The 20,491-nt window shown below is 46.5% G+C and overlaps 1 protein-coding gene across 1 annotated transcript in view; it reads left to right on the top strand.

Annotated features, from left to right (window-relative positions):
- The first annotated feature begins 339 nt into the window (after positions 1 to 339).
- Positions 340 to 20,491, top strand: part of LOC124040401 (ras-related protein Rab-40B-like) — a 62,379-nt gene continuing 42,227 nt past the window's right edge. Inside the window, exons 1-2 of the mRNA XM_046357560.1 lie at positions 340 to 730; positions 935 to 1,171. Coding sequence (XP_046213516.1) covers positions 1,030 to 1,171 — 142 coding nt within the window. The 5' untranslated portion in view covers positions 340 to 730; positions 935 to 1,029. The remainder of the gene's footprint in view (positions 731 to 934; positions 1,172 to 20,491) is intronic.

Raw genomic sequence — 20,491 nt, 5'->3', positions numbered from 1 at the left:
TGTAATTATAATTTCCTCATCAAAATGATTGTAATTGTTTTTCTCAAAATGTGCTGCTGTTTTACAGCGAGACTGGCTGTCCGATTGTTGTCTGAATATAAGAATGTCCGTAAATCCGCGGAACTGTTCTGCGCTAGGCTACGTCAGAAATCGTGCCCAGCCAAAACACAACAAACCAAGCCACGCTGTCCACTGCCAAACCAGTGGCTGCTGCGGGCGCCCACAAATACTGACCCGGAATCAGTTCAAGCAGCCGTCATCGGTCATCCTATCCCTTCCTACAGGGTTAAAATCCCTAACACTGATCTCTCATCAGGGCTAGCGTTGAGTCCAACTCAGACCGAACAAGGCTTGGCAAGCAGCGGTAGTCACACCCCTCTCTTGTAATCAAATGGGTATTTAGGGTTTTTGACTGACGTTTGCAGCGACTACTACCGATTCAAGGCTGCCCTAGCAACCCGCTGGATGAGCCAACCAAAGCGGCGCCAGGCTTGACCCTCTGCGGCTACTGGAGACATGCCTGTTTGGAGAGAGGAAACGACAGACATCCGAGAGAGCTGCGGAACAGCGTGGCTGGCGACCCAAAAGCAGGACTATAAAAAAATGACGCTTCTGGTACTTTAAAGGCACGGTAGCGTGAATGAAGGATTTATGGAAAGAAGATTTGAGCAGAGGAACAGGTTCGGCGTGAGCGGCAAGCTTTGATGTTACAGTGGATTACACTGCAGATGTAGGCTCATTTTTATACATTTTTAATTACATTGTGTTGTCACTTTCGGTGACCAAATTGACACTTGTAGCTTTCATTCAAGCTTCTATTTTGGAGACTTTGTGAGTTACCAGATATTATTTTTGAATCGTAATATAAACAGTCGAAGAACACCACATTCAATTTGACTCTCTTCTTTGCTCCTTTGATTCGTGCGTCACACAGCTCAAATCTCGAGTTGGAGGAGAAACGGAAGAAGTGATCGAACAGTCGTGTACACGGTGTTCCATGATGGAACATAATCATTCTTCACCGTGAGGATGAACCACAGAACCAGCCCCGCCAAGGCTTACGATTTTCTGCTCAAGTTTCTCCTGGTCGGGGACAGCGATGTGGGAAAGGGGGAGATACTTGCGAGCCTCGAGGACGGAGCCAGCGAGTCTCCATATGGCTACAACATGGGTGAGTGTCCAGTTTACAACAGTGTAAATACAAAGAAACCAACAATACATTTTCATTTCAAACATTTTATTTATAGAAATTTTTAATTAACATTACTTCTACGCCGTGCTTCTACACCTGCTTTGCTTGCTGTTTGTGGTTTTAGGCTGGGTTTCTGTACAGCACTTTGTGACATCAGCTGATGTAAGAAGGGCTTTATAAATACTTCTGATTGATTTGATGTTATGATCACCACGAATCGAAATATTGAAAGGAAAATATGTTGATTGCGCAACACAAACCAGTGATCACACGCAGTCCATTTTATGCACAACTCGTTATGGCTGGTACAGTACATGTCATCTGAGCCCAGAAAAGCGCAGTGGTCGTCATTCCTTAGCTAGCCAGTGCACATTCTTTAAGTGAAATGCGGTTATATTTGTGATTAGTGGACTATAAGACCATGGCTGGGCATGTCATCTTGGACGTCTGCGGGTCAGTGTGTCCCAAATGGTGCACTACTTCTGTGGTGCACTATTATAGTGCACTACTTTCTGACTAGGGCCCATATTACTCTGGTCAAAAGTAGTGCCCTATTTAGGGAATATGGTGCCATTTCGGACCAGAGTATGGATGATCATCACGGAAGGACAAGACATATTATGGCCTTTGATGATGTCACCCACCAGTGTCAGAGCTTGACAGTCTTCTAGGGGGGAAAAAACAATATATGTTTTATGACTGGAGATATTACTGGAGATATTGACTGACTTGTTGCACTCTGTCATAAGAGGTTGACTGTAATATCTCTCTCTCTCTCTCCCCCCCCCATCTCTCTTGCTCTCTCGATCTCTCTAATATCCCTTATCCGCGTCCCTAAATAAGAAATCCACACGATAACAATGTAATGCATGTGCCATAGTGTACCTTGTACTTGAACATAAAAGGAGTGTAATGAAATCTTGGCCATATAATGTCTCATATAATGTCTCACCACCCATTGATTTTCAAACTGCTTAACTTGAGTGTGCTACCCTAAAGGTGGTAGGTAGATGTTGATTTCGGGCATGTCTGAGCTTGTTTCTTCAACCGTGGGAAAACTCTCTCTCTCTCTCTAGCGTTGGTTCGAAGGCACGTCCAAGCTTGTTTCTTCAACCGTGGGAAAAGTCTCTCCAGTGTTGGTCGAAGGCAGCTCAGACATCAGACAGCTATTCAGGAAAAGCCCACACCAATGCTTTCCAATAAGTCAATACCTCCAGTACTGCCCGAGCCACAGTTTTTCCGCAGCAATCATCATACACACTGCAAGAAGAATGCTGAGGGGAAACAGAAGAGCTACGGCAGGGCATGACACAATAATTAGGTTGTGAGCACAAATGGATATTTCTGTTCTCTGGAAGTAAAAAAACAAAACAATAAAGTGCATCTTATGTTTGTGTATATAATACAGACTTGCTCATCCTGGATATACAGATAGCTGACTGCCCAGGATTTTGTTGACATGTTAATGCGGTTTATGAGAGCAGAGAGTACCTCGGGGACTGACTCTTCTAGTTCCAGGCCTGGGGAGAGAGTACCTCAGGGACTGACTCTTCTAGTTCCAGGCCTGGGGAGAGAGTACCTCAGGGACTGACTCTTCTAGTTCCAGGCCTGGGGAGAGAGTACCTCAGGGACTGACTCTTCTAGTTCCAGGCCTGGGGAGAGAGTACCTCAGGGACTGACTCTTCTAGTTCCAGGCCTGGGGAGAGTGTACCTCAGGGACGGACTCTTCTAGTTCCAGGCCTGGGGAGAGAGTACCTCAGGGACTGACTCTTCTAGTTCCAGGCCTGGGGAGAGTGTACCTCAGGGACGGACTCTTCTAGTTCCAGGCCTGGGGAGAGAGTACCTCAGGAAGAATGTTAGGTAGGTTACTTTCTAAGTGTAATTTGTTAGGTTCTAGTTACCTGACAAATTTTAATTAGGAAAGTAACTTTTGGATTACCCAAACTCCACAAAGTAATCTGATTACTTTTAGACTATGTTCCCCTTAAGAGGCATTAGAAAAATACAAACATTTAAATTGAATGACATCTATATCTAAGATAAATCAATGTTAGAGTTTTACATAGCTGGCCATAAATTTGTTGCGTTTTACTTTATGCGTTGGTTATGTAGGCTTCATTGCTTTGCACTACAGATAATAAGAATAATAGGATTAGACTTTCTTTACATTAAAAACCAGTCTGTCAGATTTCCAGTCATTCCAATTCATTTCATAGGCCCACCCCTTGATCTAAAAGTATCAGACTTGGAAATATAGATGAGCCAAATTGTTTTACCGGAGCATAACCCAAAAACGATGGACTTATTAATAGCTTACTATGTTGTTTATGACTTTGTTGTCCTGGAGGACTGATTGGGCCTATTAATAGCCTACTCTGTTGTTTATGACTTTGTTGTCCTGGAGGACTGATTGGGCTTATTAATAGCCTACTCTGTTGTTTATGACTTTGTTGTCCTGGAGGACTGATTGGGCTTATTAATAGCCTACTCTGTTGTTTATGACTTTGTTGTCCTGGAGGACTGATTGGGCTTATTAATAGCCTACTCTGTTGTTTATGACTTTGTTGTCCTGGAGGACTGATTGGGCTTATTAATAGCCTACTCTGTTGTTTATGACTTTGTTGTCCTGGAGGACTGATTGGGCTTATTAATAGCCTACTCTGTTGTTTATGACTTTGTTGTCCTGGAGGACTGATTGGGCTTATTGCTTCCAGTTGAAAAGGAAATGCTGCTCTCATGGAATGGAATCCTTTTCATTTCAGCACTACCAAAATGTGCTATTTGCATGTTAAAATGTATGCCATATGCTGCATTTGCTATAGACCTAATGTTTATGTTTTTGTTCGGGACACTTTTTGATAACTCGATAGTTTGCAGCTTTTTTAAGTCTTATCAAAAGTGTACGAGTTTTAGCATGCGTCTGTAAGGCCTATCAATATTTTTGTGGAATCAGCACAAATTCGATTGATCAATAAAAGCCCCACCTTAAAATAAATGTGTTTTTGACAGTACAGAGCACTATACCACAGTGGAGTTTAGAAGAGAGGAACTACCTCAAACTTTTATTCCATAGGCTGGGATCCGCATGATGCAGCAGTTCGCAGGTTGACGTTTCTTGGCATGAGTCTCGTCCTGGAGCCAGAACTGAGCGGTTTCCACTACATGGGAAAGCTGCAAAGTCAACATGTTCTGTATTGTAAAAATGTATGAAAACAAAAAGGATATTTTTGGTCTTAATTTAAGGTAACGGTTAAGCATTATGGTTAGCAGTGTGGTTAGGTTTCAAATTCGGTGTTATGACTTTGTGGCTGTGCCAGCTAGTGACCACCCACTGGGCGCACCACGTCATTTAAACATGGATAATATTTGGTTGAGATTACAACCTATATTCACCCACACAAAAAGACAGCCAAACGTTAGTTGAATTACCAGAGTGTTATTAACACTATGTGTTCAACCATATAAAAGCACGACTAAATTCCAATTAAAAAACAATGTCAGAATTTTGGTTTAGTTGTCACAACATGTCTAATAACTTTGCTTTCCACCATTTTAAAAGCACAGCAAAGTTGAAAATGTTAATAGAATGTCAGATATTTGGTTTATTTATTCAACAGATTGTGTTATAACTTTATCTGACAGCAGAACCAAATGACCTGGATGACACTTGAGATTACATTAAAACTACATGGTGCAAGTGATCAATGCCGTTGGAGATTCTGTACAGATTATCACAGTCCTGTGGCGACCTATTCATGCTATCTTGAACATGCACACTTTATATGATTATATAAGATATTATTTATATATTTAATATTATATATATTAGTTACGAGTAACCTCAATGTGGGCATGTATGTTTTATTGTATTATGGTTGAATGTTACATTAGTTTGTAAAATGGCCTTAACTTCAGGCAATTTACTGGATTACAAAAGTAATATTGTGTTTGGTTGACAACGCAACCAAATATCAACATTCAACTGAAATGTATTTATTGTTTGGATAGTTCTGAGCCACTGGTTTAATCCCATTCTTTAACTTTTATTTTAGGTTGAGTTGGAGATATGAATCCTTGTTAATAAGACATTTATTGTACTTCAAAAAATGATATTGAATTGTGTTTGGTTGTCAACACAACCAAAGGTCAACATTTGAAGGAGTTTTATCTTCTGCCTGGAAAGTTGCAGCTGTGCCATTGACTTAGTCTGGCTTTAATTCCAGTCTACAAATTGTTCATTGAAATGTTGGATTCCCTTCTCCATCTCAAACCAAAAATATAACTTAATGAATAAGACTAAATAAATTATAACTTTATTTAAATCAAGTTTAATTTAGTCCTATTCTTTAACATATACATGCATATATGTGTGTGTGTGTGTGTGTGTTAAAGAATGATTAAATTAAAAACTTTATTTTATATATATATATATATATATATATATATATATAAAATAAAGTTTTTAATTTAATCATTCTTTAACACACACACACACACACACACACACACACACCTGCCGGAAAAGGCCTGCCCACTCCAAGACCTCTCCATCACGGTTAACAACTCCACAGTGTCGCGCCCTCCCAGAGTCAAAGAACTTTGGCGTGACCCTGGACAACACCCTGTCATTCTCTGCAAACATCAAAGCAGTGACTCTCTCCTGCAGGTTCATGCACTACAACGTCCGTAGTGTACAATCCTACCTCACACAGCAAGTGGCACATCCTAATCCAGGCACTTGTCATCTCGCGTCTGGACTACTGCAACTCACTGTTGGCTGGGCTCCCAGCTCCCTGCTTGTTCCATCCTCTGCACATTCCACTGGCTTCCAGTCAATGCTCGCATCCACTACCAGACCATGGTACTTGCCCACAGGGCAGCAAGATGTACTACCCCTCCCTACCTTCAGCCTAAGATTGAGACTTGTCCCGAAGCCACTCCTGCATGGTCTTGGCTGTGTGCTTAGGGTTGTTGCGCTGTTGGAGGGTGAACCGTCGCCCCAGTCTGAGGTCTGTAGGTTTTCATCAAGGATCTCTCTGTACTTTGGTCCGTTCATCTTTTTCTCGACCCTGACTAGTCCCTGCCACCTGCCACTGAACAACATCCCCACAACATGCCAACACCATGCTTCACCATAGGGATGGTGCCACCACCATGCTTCACTGTAGGGATAGTGCCACCACCATGCTTCACTAGTCCCTCAGTCCCTGCCACTGAACAACATCCCCACAACATGATGCTGCCAACACCATGCTTCACCATAGGGATGGTGCCACCACCATGCTTCACTAGTCTCCCAGTCCCTGCCGCTGAACAACATCCCCACAACATGATGCTGCCACCACCATGCTTCACCGTAGGGATGGTGCCACGACCATGCTTCACTGTAGGGATAGTGCCACCACCATGCTTCACTAGTCCCTCAGTCCCTGCCACTGAACAACATCCCCACAACATGATGCTGCCAACACCATGCTTCACCATAGGGATGGTGCCACCACCATGCTTCACTAGTCTCCCAGTCCCTGCCGCTGAACAACATCCCCACAACATGATGCTGCCACCACCATGCTTCACCGTAGGGATGGTGCCACGACCATGCTTCACTGTAGGGATAGTGCCACCACCATGCTTCACTAGTCCCTCAGTCCCTGCCGCTGAACAACATCCCCACAACATGATGCTGCTACCACCGTGCTTCACCGTAGGGATGGTGCCACCACCATGCTTCACTAGTCCCTCAGTCCCTGCCGCTAAACAACATCCCCACAACATGATGCTGCTACCACCGTGCTTCACCGTAGGGATGGTGCCACCACCATGCTTCACTAGTCCCTCAGTCCCTGCCGCTGAACAACATCCCCACAACATGATGCTGCTACCACCGTGCTTCACCGTAGGGATGATGCCAGGTTATTTCCAGACATGACGCTTGGTTTCATCAGACCGGATAATATTTATTCTCATGGTCTGAGTCTTTTTAGGTGGCTTTTGGCAAACTCCAAGCAGGCTGTCATGTTCCTTTTACTGAGGAGTGACTTCCGTCTGGCCACTCTACCATAAAGCCTGATTGGTGGAGTGCTGCAGAGATGGATGTCCACCTGGAAGGTTCTTCCATCGCCACAAAGGAACTCTAGAGCTCTAGTCATAGTGACCATCGGGTTCTTGGTCATCTCCCTGACCAAGGCCCTTCTCCCAAGATTGCTCAGTTCGGCTGGGAGTCCAGCTCCAGGAAGAATCTTGGTAGTTCCAAATTCTTCCATTTTAGAATGATGGAGGCCACTGTTACATGGGGACCTTCAATGCTGCAGAATTGTTTTGGTACCCTTCGCCAGATCTGTGCTCGACACAATCCTGTCTCGGAGCTCTACATACAATTCCTTTGACCTTATGGCTTGGTTTTGACATGCACTGTCAACTGGGGAAGCTTTCATAGACAGCTGTGTGCCTTTCCAAATCATGTCCAATCAATTGAATTTACCATAGGGGGACTCTAATCAAATTGTAGAAAAATCTCAATGATGATCAATGGAAAAAAGATGCACCTGAGCTCAATTTCAGGTCTCATAGCAAAGGGTCTGAATACTTATGTAAATTTGGTATTTCTAAAAACCTGTTTTCACTTTGTCATTATGGGGTATGTGTGTGTGTGTGTGTGTGTGTGTGTGTGTGTGTGTGTGTGTGTGTGTGTGTGTGTGTGTGTGTGTGTGTGTGTGTGTGTGTGTGTGTGTGTGTGTGTGTGTGTGTGTGTGTGTGTGTGTGTGTGGCTGAGGATTATTATTTGGTTTATCCATTTTAAAATAAGGCTGTAATATAACAACATTTGGAAAAAGTCAAGGGGTCTGAATACTTTCCGAAGGCACAACACAACCAAAAGTATGTGGACACCAGCTCTTCGAACATCTCATTCCAAAGTTGGTCCCCTCTTTGCTGCTATAACAGCCTTCACTTTTCTGGGAAGGCTGTTCACTAGATGTTGGAACATTGCTGCAGGGACTTGCTTCCATTCAGCCACAACAGCATTAGTGAGGTCGGGCACTGATGTTCAGCGTTTAGGCCTGGCTCGCAGTCGGCGTTCCAATTCATTCCAAAGGTGTTTGATGGGGTTGAGGCTCTGTGCAGCCCAGTCAAGTTCTTCCACACCGATCTCGACAAACAAGATCTTAATTCTCTTCTGCACAAAGCGAGGACTATAATCATGATGAAACAGGAAAGAGCCTTCCCCAAACTGTTGCCACAAAGTTTGAATCACAGAATCGGCTAGAATGTCATTGTATGTTGTAGCATCAAGATTTCCCTTCACTGGAACTAAGGGGCCCAGCCCGAACCATTAAACCAGACCCAGACCATTATTCCTCCTCCACCGAACTTTACTGTTGGCACAATGCATTGTGGCAGGTAGCGTTCTCCTGGCATCCACCAAACCCATACTCGTCGGTTGGACTGCCAGATGGTGAAGCGTGATTCATGAGTCCAGAGAACGCGCTTCCACTGCTCCAGAGTCCAATGGCAGTGAGCTTTACACCCCTCCACCCGACGCTTGGTATTGTGCATGGTGATCTTAGGCTTGTGTGCGGCTGCTCGGCCATGGAAACCCATTTCATGAAGCTACAGAGGAACAGTTTTTGTGCGGACGTTGCCTCCAGAGACAGTTTGGAACTCGGCAGTGAGCGTTGCAACTGATGACAGACGATTTTTACGCACTTCTGCACTTGGCGGTCACATTCTGTCAGCTTGTGTGGCCTACCACTTTGCGGCTGAGCCGTTGTTGCTCCTAGACGTTTCCACTTCACAAAACAGGCACTTACAGTTGCCCGGGGCAGCTCTATCTAGCAGGGCAGAAATTTGACACTGACTTGTTGGAAAGGTGGCATCCTATGATGGTGCCACGTTGAAAGTCACTGAGCTCTTCAGTAAGACCATTCTACTTCCAATGTTTGTCTACGGAGGTTGCATGGCTCTGTGCTCGATTTTTATACACCTGTCGGCAACAGGTGTGGCTGAAAGATCCCCGGGACCACTCATACGTAGAATGTATGCACACATGACTGTAAGTCGCTTTGGATAAAAGCGTCTGCTAAATGGCATATAATATATAATATATAATATAATAAATAGCCGAATCCTTAATTTAAAAGTAATCCTAGAAGTAATCATCTAGTTGGTAAAAAGTATCTGTAATCTGATTTTACAATCTTTTTTCTGTACTTTTTTTTGTAATCCGTTACATGTAATCTGTTACTTCCCAACCCTGCTCATGGGAGAGCACAGGAAAGAGCAGACCTCTCTGGTAACCTCTTTGTTCTCTTTCGGGTCTGACTGCTACACAGTCTTCTATTACAACTCATCTCTTAGATATTGTGGGAAACCACTAGGTACGTTTATGATTTGGTCGCTTTGATGCTAGGTCTATTAGTGAACATGTATTGTGTAATAAGTGAATTTGTCCAAATATATGTATGATATATTCAAATGAGAGGACTAGATACATAAAATAATTTACTTTCTAAATGGTAAAACAGATCTGCACAAAAATACCCTCAAATGAAATCCAATAGAATGAGGGTAGTCAAGTGAATGTTGAAAAGATGTTAACAATGAGAAAAAGAGGGAGAGATAATAGGGTGAGAGAGGAATAGAGACCGAGGGACAGGGACAGAGATAATAGGGCGTGAGAGGAATAGAGACAGAGGGACAGGGACAGAGATAATAGGGTGAGAGAGGAATAGAGACAGAGGGACAGGGACAGAGATAATAGGGTGAGAGAGGAATAGAGACAGAGGGACAGGGACAGAGATAATAGGGTGAGAGAGGAATAGAGACAGAGGGACAGGGACAGAGATAATAGGGTGAGAGAGGAATAGAGACAGAGGGACAGGGACAGAGATAATAGGGTGAGAGAGGAATAGAGACCGAGGGACAGGGACAGAGATAATAGGGCGTGAGAGGAATAGAGACCGAGGGACAGGGACAGAGATAATAGGGTGAGAGAGGAATAGAGACCGAGGGACAGGGACAGAGATAATAGGGCATGAGAGGAATAGAGACCGAGGGACAGACAGAGATAATAGGGCGTGAGAGGAATAGAGACCGAGGGACAGGGACAGAGATAATAGGGTGAGAGAGGAATAGAGACCGAGGGACAGGGACAGAGATAATAGGGTGAGAGAGGAATAGAGACCGAGGGACAGGGACAGAGATAATAGGGTGAGAGAGGAATAGAGACAGAGGGGCAGGGACAGAGATAATAGGGTGAGAGAGGAATAGAGACCGAGGGACAGGGACAGAGATAATAGGGTGAGAGAGGAATAGAGACCGAGGGACAGGGACAGAGATAATAGGGTGAGAGAGGAATAGAGACCGAGGGACAGGGACAGAGATAATAGGGCGTGAGAGGAATAGAGACCGAGGGACAGGGACAGAGATAATAGGGTGAGAGAGGAATAGAGACAGAGGGACAGGGACAGAGATAATAGGGCGTGAGAGGAATAGAGACAGAGGGGCAGGGACAGAGATAATAGGGTGTGAGAGGAATAGAGACAGAGGGGCAGGGACAGAGATAATAGGGTGAGAGAGGAATAGAGACAGAGGGACAGGGACAGAGATAATAGGGTGAGCGAGGAATAGAGACAGAGGGACAGGGACAGAGATAATAGGGTGAGAGAGGAATAGAGACCGAGGGACAGGGACAGAGATAATAGGGTGAGAGAGGAATAGAGACCGAGGGACAGGGACAGAGATAATAGGGCGTGAGAGGAATAGAGACAGAGGGGCAGGGACAGAGATAATAGGGTGAGAGAGGAATAGAGACAGAGGGACAGGGACAGAGATAATAGGGTGAGCGAGGAATAGAGACAGAGGGACAGGGACAGAGATAATAGGGTGAGAGAGGAATAGAGACCGAGGGACAGGGACAGAGATAATAGGGCGTGAGAGGAATAGAGACAGAGGGGCAGGGACAGAGATAATAGGGTGAGAGAGGAATAGAGACCGAGGGACAGGGACAGAGATAATAGGGTGAGAGAGGAATAGAGACCGAGGGACAGGGACAGAGATAATAGGGTGAGAGAGGAATAGAGACCGAGGGACAGGGACAGAGATAATAGGGCGTGAGAGGAATAGAGACAGAGGGGCAGGGACAGAGATAATAGGGTGAGAGAGGAATAGAGACAGAGGGACAGGGACAGAGATAATAGGGTGAGAGAGGAATAGAGACCGAGGGACAGGGACAGAGATAATAGGGCGTGAGAGGAATAGAGACAGAGGGGCAGGGACAGAGATAATAGGGTGAGAGAGGAATAGAGACCGAGGGACAGGGACAGAGATAATAGGGTGAGAGAGGAATAGAGACCGAGGGACAGGGACAGAGATAATAGGGCGTGAGAGGAATAGAGACAGAGGGGCAGGGACAGAGATAATAGGGTGAGAGAGGAATAGAGACAGAGGGACAGGGACAGAGATAATAGGGTGAGCGAGGAATAGAGACAGAGGGACAGGGACAGAGATAATAGGGTGAGAGAGGAATAGAGACCGAGGGACAGGGACAGAGATAATAGGGCGTGAGAGGAATAGAGACAGAGGGGCAGGGACAGAGATAATAGGGTGAGAGAGGAATAGAGACAGAGGGACAGGGACAGAGATAATAGGGTGAGCGAGGAATAGAGACAGAGGGACAGGGACAGAGATAATAGGGTGAGAGAGGAATAGAGACCGAGGGACAGGGACAGAGATAATAGGGTGAGAGAGGAATAGAGACCGAGGGACAGGGACAGAGATAATAGGGCGTGAGAGGAATAGAGACAGAGGGGCAGGGACAGAGATAATAGGGTGAGAGAGGAATAGAGACCGAGGGACAGGGACAGAGATAATAGGGTGAGAGAGGAATAGAGACCGAGGGACAGGGACAGAGATAATAGGGTGAGAGAGGAATAGAGACCGAGGGACAGGGACAGAGATAATAGGGCGTGAGAGGAATAGAGACCGAGGGACAGGGACAGAGATAATAGGGTGAGAGAGGAATAGAGACCGAGGGACAGGGACAGAGATAATAGGGTGAGAGAGGAATAGAGACCGAGGGACAGGGACAGAGATAATAGGGTGAGAGAGGAATAGAGACAGAGGGGCAGGGACAGAGATAATAGGGTGAGAGAGGAATAGAGACCGAGGGACAGGGACAGAGATAATAGGGTGAGAGAGGAATAGAGACCGAGGGACAGGGACAGAGATAATAGGGCGTGAGAGGAATAGAGACAGAGGGGCAGGGACAGAGATAATAGGGTGAGAGAGGAATAGAGACCGAGGGACAGGGACAGAGATAATAGGGTGAGAGAGGAATAGAGACAGAGGGACAGGGACAGAGATAATAGGGTGAGAGAGGAATAGAGACAGAGGGACAGGGACAGAGATAATAGGGTGAGAGAGGAATAGAGACAGAGGGACAGGGACAGAGATAATAGGGTGAGAGAGGAATAGAGACCGAGGGACAGGGACAGAGATAATAGGGCGTGAGAGGAATAGAGACCGAGGGACAGGGACAGAGATAATAGGGTGAGAGAGGAATAGAGACCGAGGGACAGGGACAGAGATAATAGGGCGTGAGAGGAATAGAGACCGAGGGACAGGGACAGAGATAATAGGGCGTGAGAGGAATAGAGACCGAGGGACAGGGACAGAGATAATAGGGCGAGAGAGGAATAGAGACCGAGGGACAGGGACAGAGATAATAGGGTGAGAGAGGAATAGAGACCGAGGGACAGGGACAGAGATAATAGGGTGAGAGAGGAATAGAGACAGAGGGGCAGGGACAGAGATAATAGGGTGAGAGAGGAATAGAGACCGAGGGACAGGGACAGAGATAATAGGGTGAGAGAGGAATAGAGACCGAGGGACAGGGACAGAGATAATAGGGTGAGAGAGGAATAGAGACCGAGGGACAGGGACAGAGATAATAGGGCGTGAGAGGAATAGAGACCGAGGGACAGGGACAGAGATAATAGGGTGAGAGAGGAATAGAGACAGAGGGACAGGGACAGAGATAATAGGGCGTGAGAGGAATAGAGACAGAGGGGCAGGGACAGAGATAATAGGGTGTGAGAGGAATAGAGACAGAGGGGCAGGGACAGAGATAATAGGGTGAGAGAGGAATAGAGACAGAGGGACAGGGACAGAGATAATAGGGTGAGCGAGGAATAGAGACAGAGGGACAGGGACAGAGATAATAGGGTGAGAGAGGAATAGAGACCGAGGGACAGGGACAGAGATAATAGGGTGAGAGAGGAATAGAGACCGAGGGACAGGGACAGAGATAATAGGGCGTGAGAGGAATAGAGACAGAGGGGCAGGGACAGAGATAATAGGGTGAGAGAGGAATAGAGACAGAGGGACAGGGACAGAGATAATAGGGTGAGCGAGGAATAGAGACAGAGGGACAGGGACAGAGATAATAGGGTGAGAGAGGAATAGAGACCGAGGGACAGGGACAGAGATAATAGGGCGTGAGAGGAATAGAGACAGAGGGGCAGGGACAGAGATAATAGGGTGAGAGAGGAATAGAGACCGGACAGGGACAGAGATAATAGGGTGAGAGAGGAATAGAGACCGAGGGACAGGGACAGAGATAATAGGGTGAGAGAGGAATAGAGACCGAGGGACAGGGACAGAGATAATAGGGCGTGAGAGGAATAGAGACAGAGGGGCAGGGACAGAGATAATAGGGTGAGAGAGGAATAGAGACAGAGGGACAGGGACAGAGATAATAGGGTGAGAGAGGAATAGAGACCGAGGGACAGGGACAGAGATAATAGGGCGTGAGAGGAATAGAGACAGAGGGGCAGGGACAGAGATAATAGGGTGAGAGAGGAATAGAGACCGAGGGACAGGGACAGAGATAATAGGGTGAGAGAGGAATAGAGACCGAGGGACAGGGACAGAGATAATAGGGCGTGAGAGGAATAGAGACAGAGGGGCAGGGACAGAGATAATAGGGTGAGAGAGGAATAGAGACAGAGGGACAGGGACAGAGATAATAGGGTGAGCGAGGAATAGAGACAGAGGGACAGGGACAGAGATAATAGGGTGAGAGAGGAATAGAGACCGAGGGACAGGGACAGAGATAATAGGGCGTGAGAGGAATAGAGACAGAGGGGCAGGGACAGAGATAATAGGGCGAGAGAGGAATAGAGACAGAGGGACAGGGACAGAGATAATAGGGTGAGCGAGGAATAGAGACAGAGGGACAGGGACAGAGATAATAGGGTGAGAGAGGAATAGAGACCGAGGGACAGGGACAGAGATAATAGGGTGAGAGAGGAATAGAGACCGAGGGACAGGGACAGAGATAATAGGGCGTGAGAGGAATAGAGACAGAGGGGCAGGGACAGAGATAATAGGGTGAGAGAGGAATAGAGACCGAGGGACAGGGACAGAGATAATAGGGTGAGAGAGGAATAGAGACCGAGGGACAGGGACAGAGATAATAGGGTGAGAGAGGAATAGAGACCGAGGGACAGGGACAGAGATAATAGGGCGTGAGAGGAATAGAGACCGAGGGACAGGGACAGAGATAATAGGGCGAGAGAGGAATAGAGACCGAGGGACAGGGACAGAGATAATAGGGTGAGAGAGGAATAGAGACCGAGGGACAGGGACAGAGATAATAGGGTGAGAGAGGAATAGAGACAGAGGGGCAGGGACAGAGATAATAGGGTGAGAGAGGAATAGAGACCGAGGGACAGGGACAGAGATAATAGGGTGAGAGAGGAATAGAGACCGAGGGACAGGGACAGAGATAATAGGGCGTGAGAGGAATAGAGACAGAGGGGCAGGGACAGAGATAATAGGGTGAGAGAGGAATAGAGACCGAGGGACAGGGACAGAGATAATAGGGTGAGAGAGGAATAGAGACCGAGGGACAGGGACAGAGATAATAGGGTGAGAGAGGAATAGAGACCGAGGGACAGGGACAGAGATAATAGGGTGAGAGAGGAATAGAGACCGAGGGACAGGGACAGAGATAATAGGGCGTGAGAGGAATAGAGACAGAGGGACAGGGACAGAGATAATAGGGTGAGAGAGGAATAGAGACAGAGGGACAGGGACAGAGATAATAGGGTGAGAGAGGAATAGAGACAGAGGGACAGGGACAGAGATAATAGGGTGAGAGAGGAATAGAGACAGAGGGACAGGGACAGAGATAATAGGGTGAGAGAGGAATAGAGACAGAGGGACAGGGACAGAGATAATAGGGTGAGAGAGGAATAGAGACAGAGGGACAGGGACAGAGATAATAGGGCGTGAGAGGAATAGAGACCGAGGGACAGGGACAGAGATAATAGGGTGAGAGAGGAATAGAGACAGAGGGACAGGGACAGAGATAATAGGGTGAGAGAGGAATAGAGACCGAGGGACAGGGACAGAGATAATAGGGCGTGAGAGGAATAGAGACCGAGGGACAGGGACAGAGATAATAGGGTGAGAGAGGAATAGAGACAGAGGGACAGGGACAGAGATAATAGGGTGAGAGAGGAATAGAGACCGAGGGACAGGGACAGAGATAATAGGGCGTGAGAGGAATAGAGACCGAGGGACAGGGACAGAGATAATAGGGTGAGAGAGGAATAGAGACCGAGGGACAGGGACAGAGATAATAGGGCGTGAGAGGAATAGAGACAGAGGGACGGGGAGATGATGGGAGAGTCCGTTGTCACTACTACTAATTTGCTGGGAATATTCTAGAAGCTTGTAACGCCTCCATGATGTCTATTAACAGTACAGTCTGGTTGAGAGTTCACAACCCACTGTGACTATTTAAACCTACCCAAACTAGAAAACGTGGACAGGTGGCAGCATTCGCGCAAAACTGAAAGCAAGAACCACCGCATTAACCATGTCAAAGTGACTGGGAATAAGGACGAATACAAACAGTGTAGTTATTCCCTCCATAAGGCAGTCAAACAGGAAAACTGTCAGTATAGAGACAAAGTGGAGTCGCAATTTAACGGCTCAAACACGAGACGTATGTGGCAGGGTCTACAGACAATCACGGGCTACGAAGGGAAAACCAGTCATGTCACGGATACCGACGTCTTGCTTCTGGACAAGCACCTTCTTCACCCACTTCGAGGATAACACAGTGCCACCAACGTGGCCTGCTACAAGGACTGTGGGCTCTCCTTCTCCGTGGCCTGCTACAAGGACTGTGGGCTCTCCTTCTCCATGGCCTGCTACAAGGACTGTGGGCTCTCCTTCTCCATGGCCTGCTACAAGGACTGTGGGCTCTCCTTTTCCATGGCCTGCTACAAGGACTGTGGGCTCTCCTTTTCCATGGCCTGCTACAAGGACTGTGGGCTCTCCTTTTCCATGGCCTGCTACAAGGACTGTGGGCTCTCCTTCTCCATGGCCTGCTACAAGGACTGTGGGCTCTCCTTTTCCATGGCCTGCTACAAGGACTGTGGGCTCTCCTTCTCCGTGGCCGACGTGGCCTGCTACAAGGACTGTGGGCTCTCCTTCTCCATGGCCGACGTGGCCTGCTACAAGAACTGTGGGCTCTCCTTCTCCATGGCCGACGTGGCCTGCTACAAGGACTGTGGGCTCTCCTTCTCCATGGCCGACGTGGCCTGCTACAAGAACTGTGGGCTCTCCTTCTCCGTGGCCTGCTACAAGGACTGTGGGCTCTCCTTCTCCATGGCCGACGTGGCCTGCTACAAGGACTGTGGCCTCTCCTTCTTCATGGCGGACGTGGCCTGCTACAAGGACTGTGGCCTCTCCTTCTCCATGGCGGACGTGGCCTGCTACAAGGACTGTGGCCTCTCCTTCTCCATGGCCGACGTGGCCTGCTACAAGGACTGTGGCCTCTCCTTCTCCATGGCCGACGTGGCCTGCTACAAGGACTGTGGCCTTTCATTCTCCATGGCCGACGTGAGTAAGACATTTTAAGAGTGTTAACCCTCACAAGGCTGCCAGCCCAGACGTCATCCCTAGCTGCGTCCTCAGAGCTTGCACAGACCAGTTGGATGGAGTGTTTATGGACATATTCAATCTCTCCCTATCTAAGTCTGCTGTCTCCACATGCTTCAAGATGTCAACTATTGTTCCTGTACACAAGAAAGCAAAGGTAACTGAACTAAATGACTATCGCCCCGTAGCACTCACTTCTGTCATCATGAAGTGCTTTGAGAGGCTAGTTAATAAGGATCATATCACCTCTACCTGACACTTACCGCACCAATAGATCCACAGACGATGCCATCGCACTGCCCACCGCCCACTGCCCACCGCCCACTGCCCACTGCCCACCGCGCACTGCCCACCGCCCACCGCCCACTGCCCACCGCCCACTGCCCCATCCTATCTGGACAAGAGGAATACCTAATGTAAGATTGCTGTTCATTAACTATAGCTCAGCATTCAACACCCAGAGGGTGGTGGTGTCTGCCCAATGTATCACCGGGGGCAAACTACCTGCCCTCCAGGACACCTACAGCACCCGATGTCGCAGGAAGGACAAAAAAATCATCAAGGACATCAACCACCTGAGCGAGGTCAGTACAGGTTCATCACAGCTGGGACCGAGAAGCTGTTTTTCAGTCTCTATCTCAAGGCCATCAGACTGTTAAATATCCATCACTAGCTGGCTTCCACCCAGTTACACAACCCTGCACCTTAGAGGCTGCTGCTCTATATACATAGACATGGAATCACTGGTCACTTTAATAATGGAACACTAATCACTTTAATAATGTTTACATACTGCTTTACTCATCTCATATGTGTAGACCGTTTTCTATTTTACTGTATTTAAGTCGATGCCACCCCCGACAGTGCTCAGTCTATTATTTATTAATTTCATTCTTCTAGATTTGTGTGTATTGTTGTGAATTCTTAGATATTACTGTACTGTTGGTGCTACAGTAGGAACACAAGCATTTTGCTACACCTGCAATAACATCTGCTAAATATGTGTATGTGATCAATATAATTTGATTTGATTTCCAGACAGCCTTCCCCATTCCCCTGGTTGGGGAGCTTCTCCAGGGTGAAATGAGTCTGTCATAGCCTGCCCTAAACAGAGAGGATATACATCCTGAGTCTGTCATAGCCTGCCCTAAACAGAGAGGATATACATCCTGAGTCTGTCATAGCCTGCCCTAAACAGAGAGGATATACATCCTGAGTCTGTAATAGCCTGCCCTAAACAGAGAGGGTATACATCCTGAGTCTGTCATAGCCTGCCCTAAACAGAGAGGATATACATCCTGAGTCTGTCATAGCCTACCCTAAACAGAGAGGATATACATCCTGAGTCTGTCATAGCCTGCCCTAAACAGAGAGGATATACATCCTGAGTCTGTCATAGCCTACCCTAAACAGAGAGGATATACATCCTGAGTCTGTCATAGCCTGCCCTAAACAGAGAGTGTATACATCCTGAGTCTGTCATAGCCTGCCCTAAACAGAGAGGATATACATCCTGAGTCTGTAATAGCCTGCCCTAAACAGAGAGGATATACATCCTGAGTCTGTAATAGCCTGCCCTAAACAGAGAGGGTATACATCCTGAGTCTGTAATAGCCTGCCCTAAACAGAGAGGATATACATCCTGAGTCTGTAATAGCCTACCCTAAACAGAGAGTGTATACATCCTGAGTCTGTCATAGCCTACCCTAAACAGAGAGTGTATACATCCTGAGTCTGTCATAGCCTGCCCTAAACAGAGAGGGTATACATCCTGAGTCTGTCATAGCCTGCCCTAAACAGAGAGGATATACATCCTGAGTCTGTCATAGCCTGCCCTAAACAGAGAGGATATACATCCTGAGTCTGTCATAGCCTGCCCTAAACAGAGAGGGTATACATCCTGAGTCTGTCATAGCCTGCCCTAAACAGAGAGTGTATACATCCTGAGTCTGTCATAGCCTGCCCTAAACAGAGAGGATATACATCCTGTCTCAGGACTTTATAGAGGGTCATAAAGTTTTAAAGAATATTCATATTTTTTTTACAAACCCAAGAGCTCGTTGCGTTCATTCCATTACGAATTCCATTCTGTGAGCGGTGAGGCAGACAGGCTACCAACACACAGTGGATCAGGAGACTGTCAACTATGTAAGAACAACAACCTGGTAGACGGAGAAAGTGTTTTACAGTGAGTGTGTCCCAAATGGCAGGGCTCTGGCCAAAAGTAGTGCACTGTGTTCTTGTTTTTCTTCAATATTGTGTTTTCTTTTCTGCTCTGCGACATTCAGAATGTGTCACTCTATTTTAGACACCTCCTGAGGGAGACTTCCCAACATGCAATGCTAAGCACTTTGGAGATTCATGGAAGGTGTCATGGGGTATAAATGTAAATCATCATCAACAACAGTGTTTGTTTTTATTTTCTTTGACTGATGTTTGTTTGACTGATTCCTAGAGGGAGCTGTATAAATGGCAGTTAGTGTGGATCCCAATTTCATATTTCATATGAAATTTCCTATGAGTCTTGTTCAAAAGTAGTGCACCATATAGTGGATAGGGATCTATTTGGGACGCAAACAGGGTTTTCCTTAGAGGACCTTAGTTAGCTGCTAATTACTTCATTTTGTCTCTCTAGTGTTTCTTTCCTAATGTTCTCATTACAACAACTCCAATCATCATCATCTGGAGGGAGTCAAGGGTCTGCGTGAAGTCATTCCTTTATTCCCGTGTGTGTGTGTGTGTGTGTGTGTGTGTGTGTGTGTGTGTGTGTGTGTGTGTGTGTGTGTGTGTGTGTGTGTGTGTGTGTGTGTGTGTGTGTGTGTGTGTGTGTGTGTGTGTGTGTGTGTGTGTGTGTGTTTATACTCCGATTTGTTATTCCTTTATTAAAAAGATTGAATGAAAACACTGCGTTGTGTTGTGCTTGTGAAAACAGAAATATTTGACAGGTTTTCCTGATTATACTATAATCAGAGTAGTGGCAGTTATCATCTTAATATTCTGGAGAATCCAATAAGGGACAAGCTCCCTCGGAAGAATTTAAATGACATTTTGGTAAACCTATTACCTGAGGTATACCAATTAAGAGACAAATAAATGCTTTCCAAACTTATTTTGAGGTTTGTCTCTACATTGCTACTTTAAGATGAAGTTCTGTCTGACTGTTGCTGCTTGAATGACGTGTTGGTTTCTACATTGAAAGCGTTGGACAAAACCCACACGCTGAAGAATGTGTGGGAATTCTCTGGGTGTTCTCTTGCACTACCAGGGACATCTGTTGTATGTTTTTGTACACTACCATTTTTCCTGGTTATTGACATGGTTTGTTGAGTGTGGCCCTGCTCGGTT

This window comes from Oncorhynchus gorbuscha, linkage group LG07, assembly GCF_021184085.1.
Source record: "Oncorhynchus gorbuscha isolate QuinsamMale2020 ecotype Even-year linkage group LG07, OgorEven_v1.0, whole genome shotgun sequence".
Classification (NCBI taxonomy): Eukaryota; Metazoa; Chordata; class Actinopteri; order Salmoniformes; family Salmonidae; genus Oncorhynchus; species Oncorhynchus gorbuscha.
Note: the sequence above shows the minus strand (reverse complement) of the source record. Positions and strands in the feature narration are given on the sequence as shown.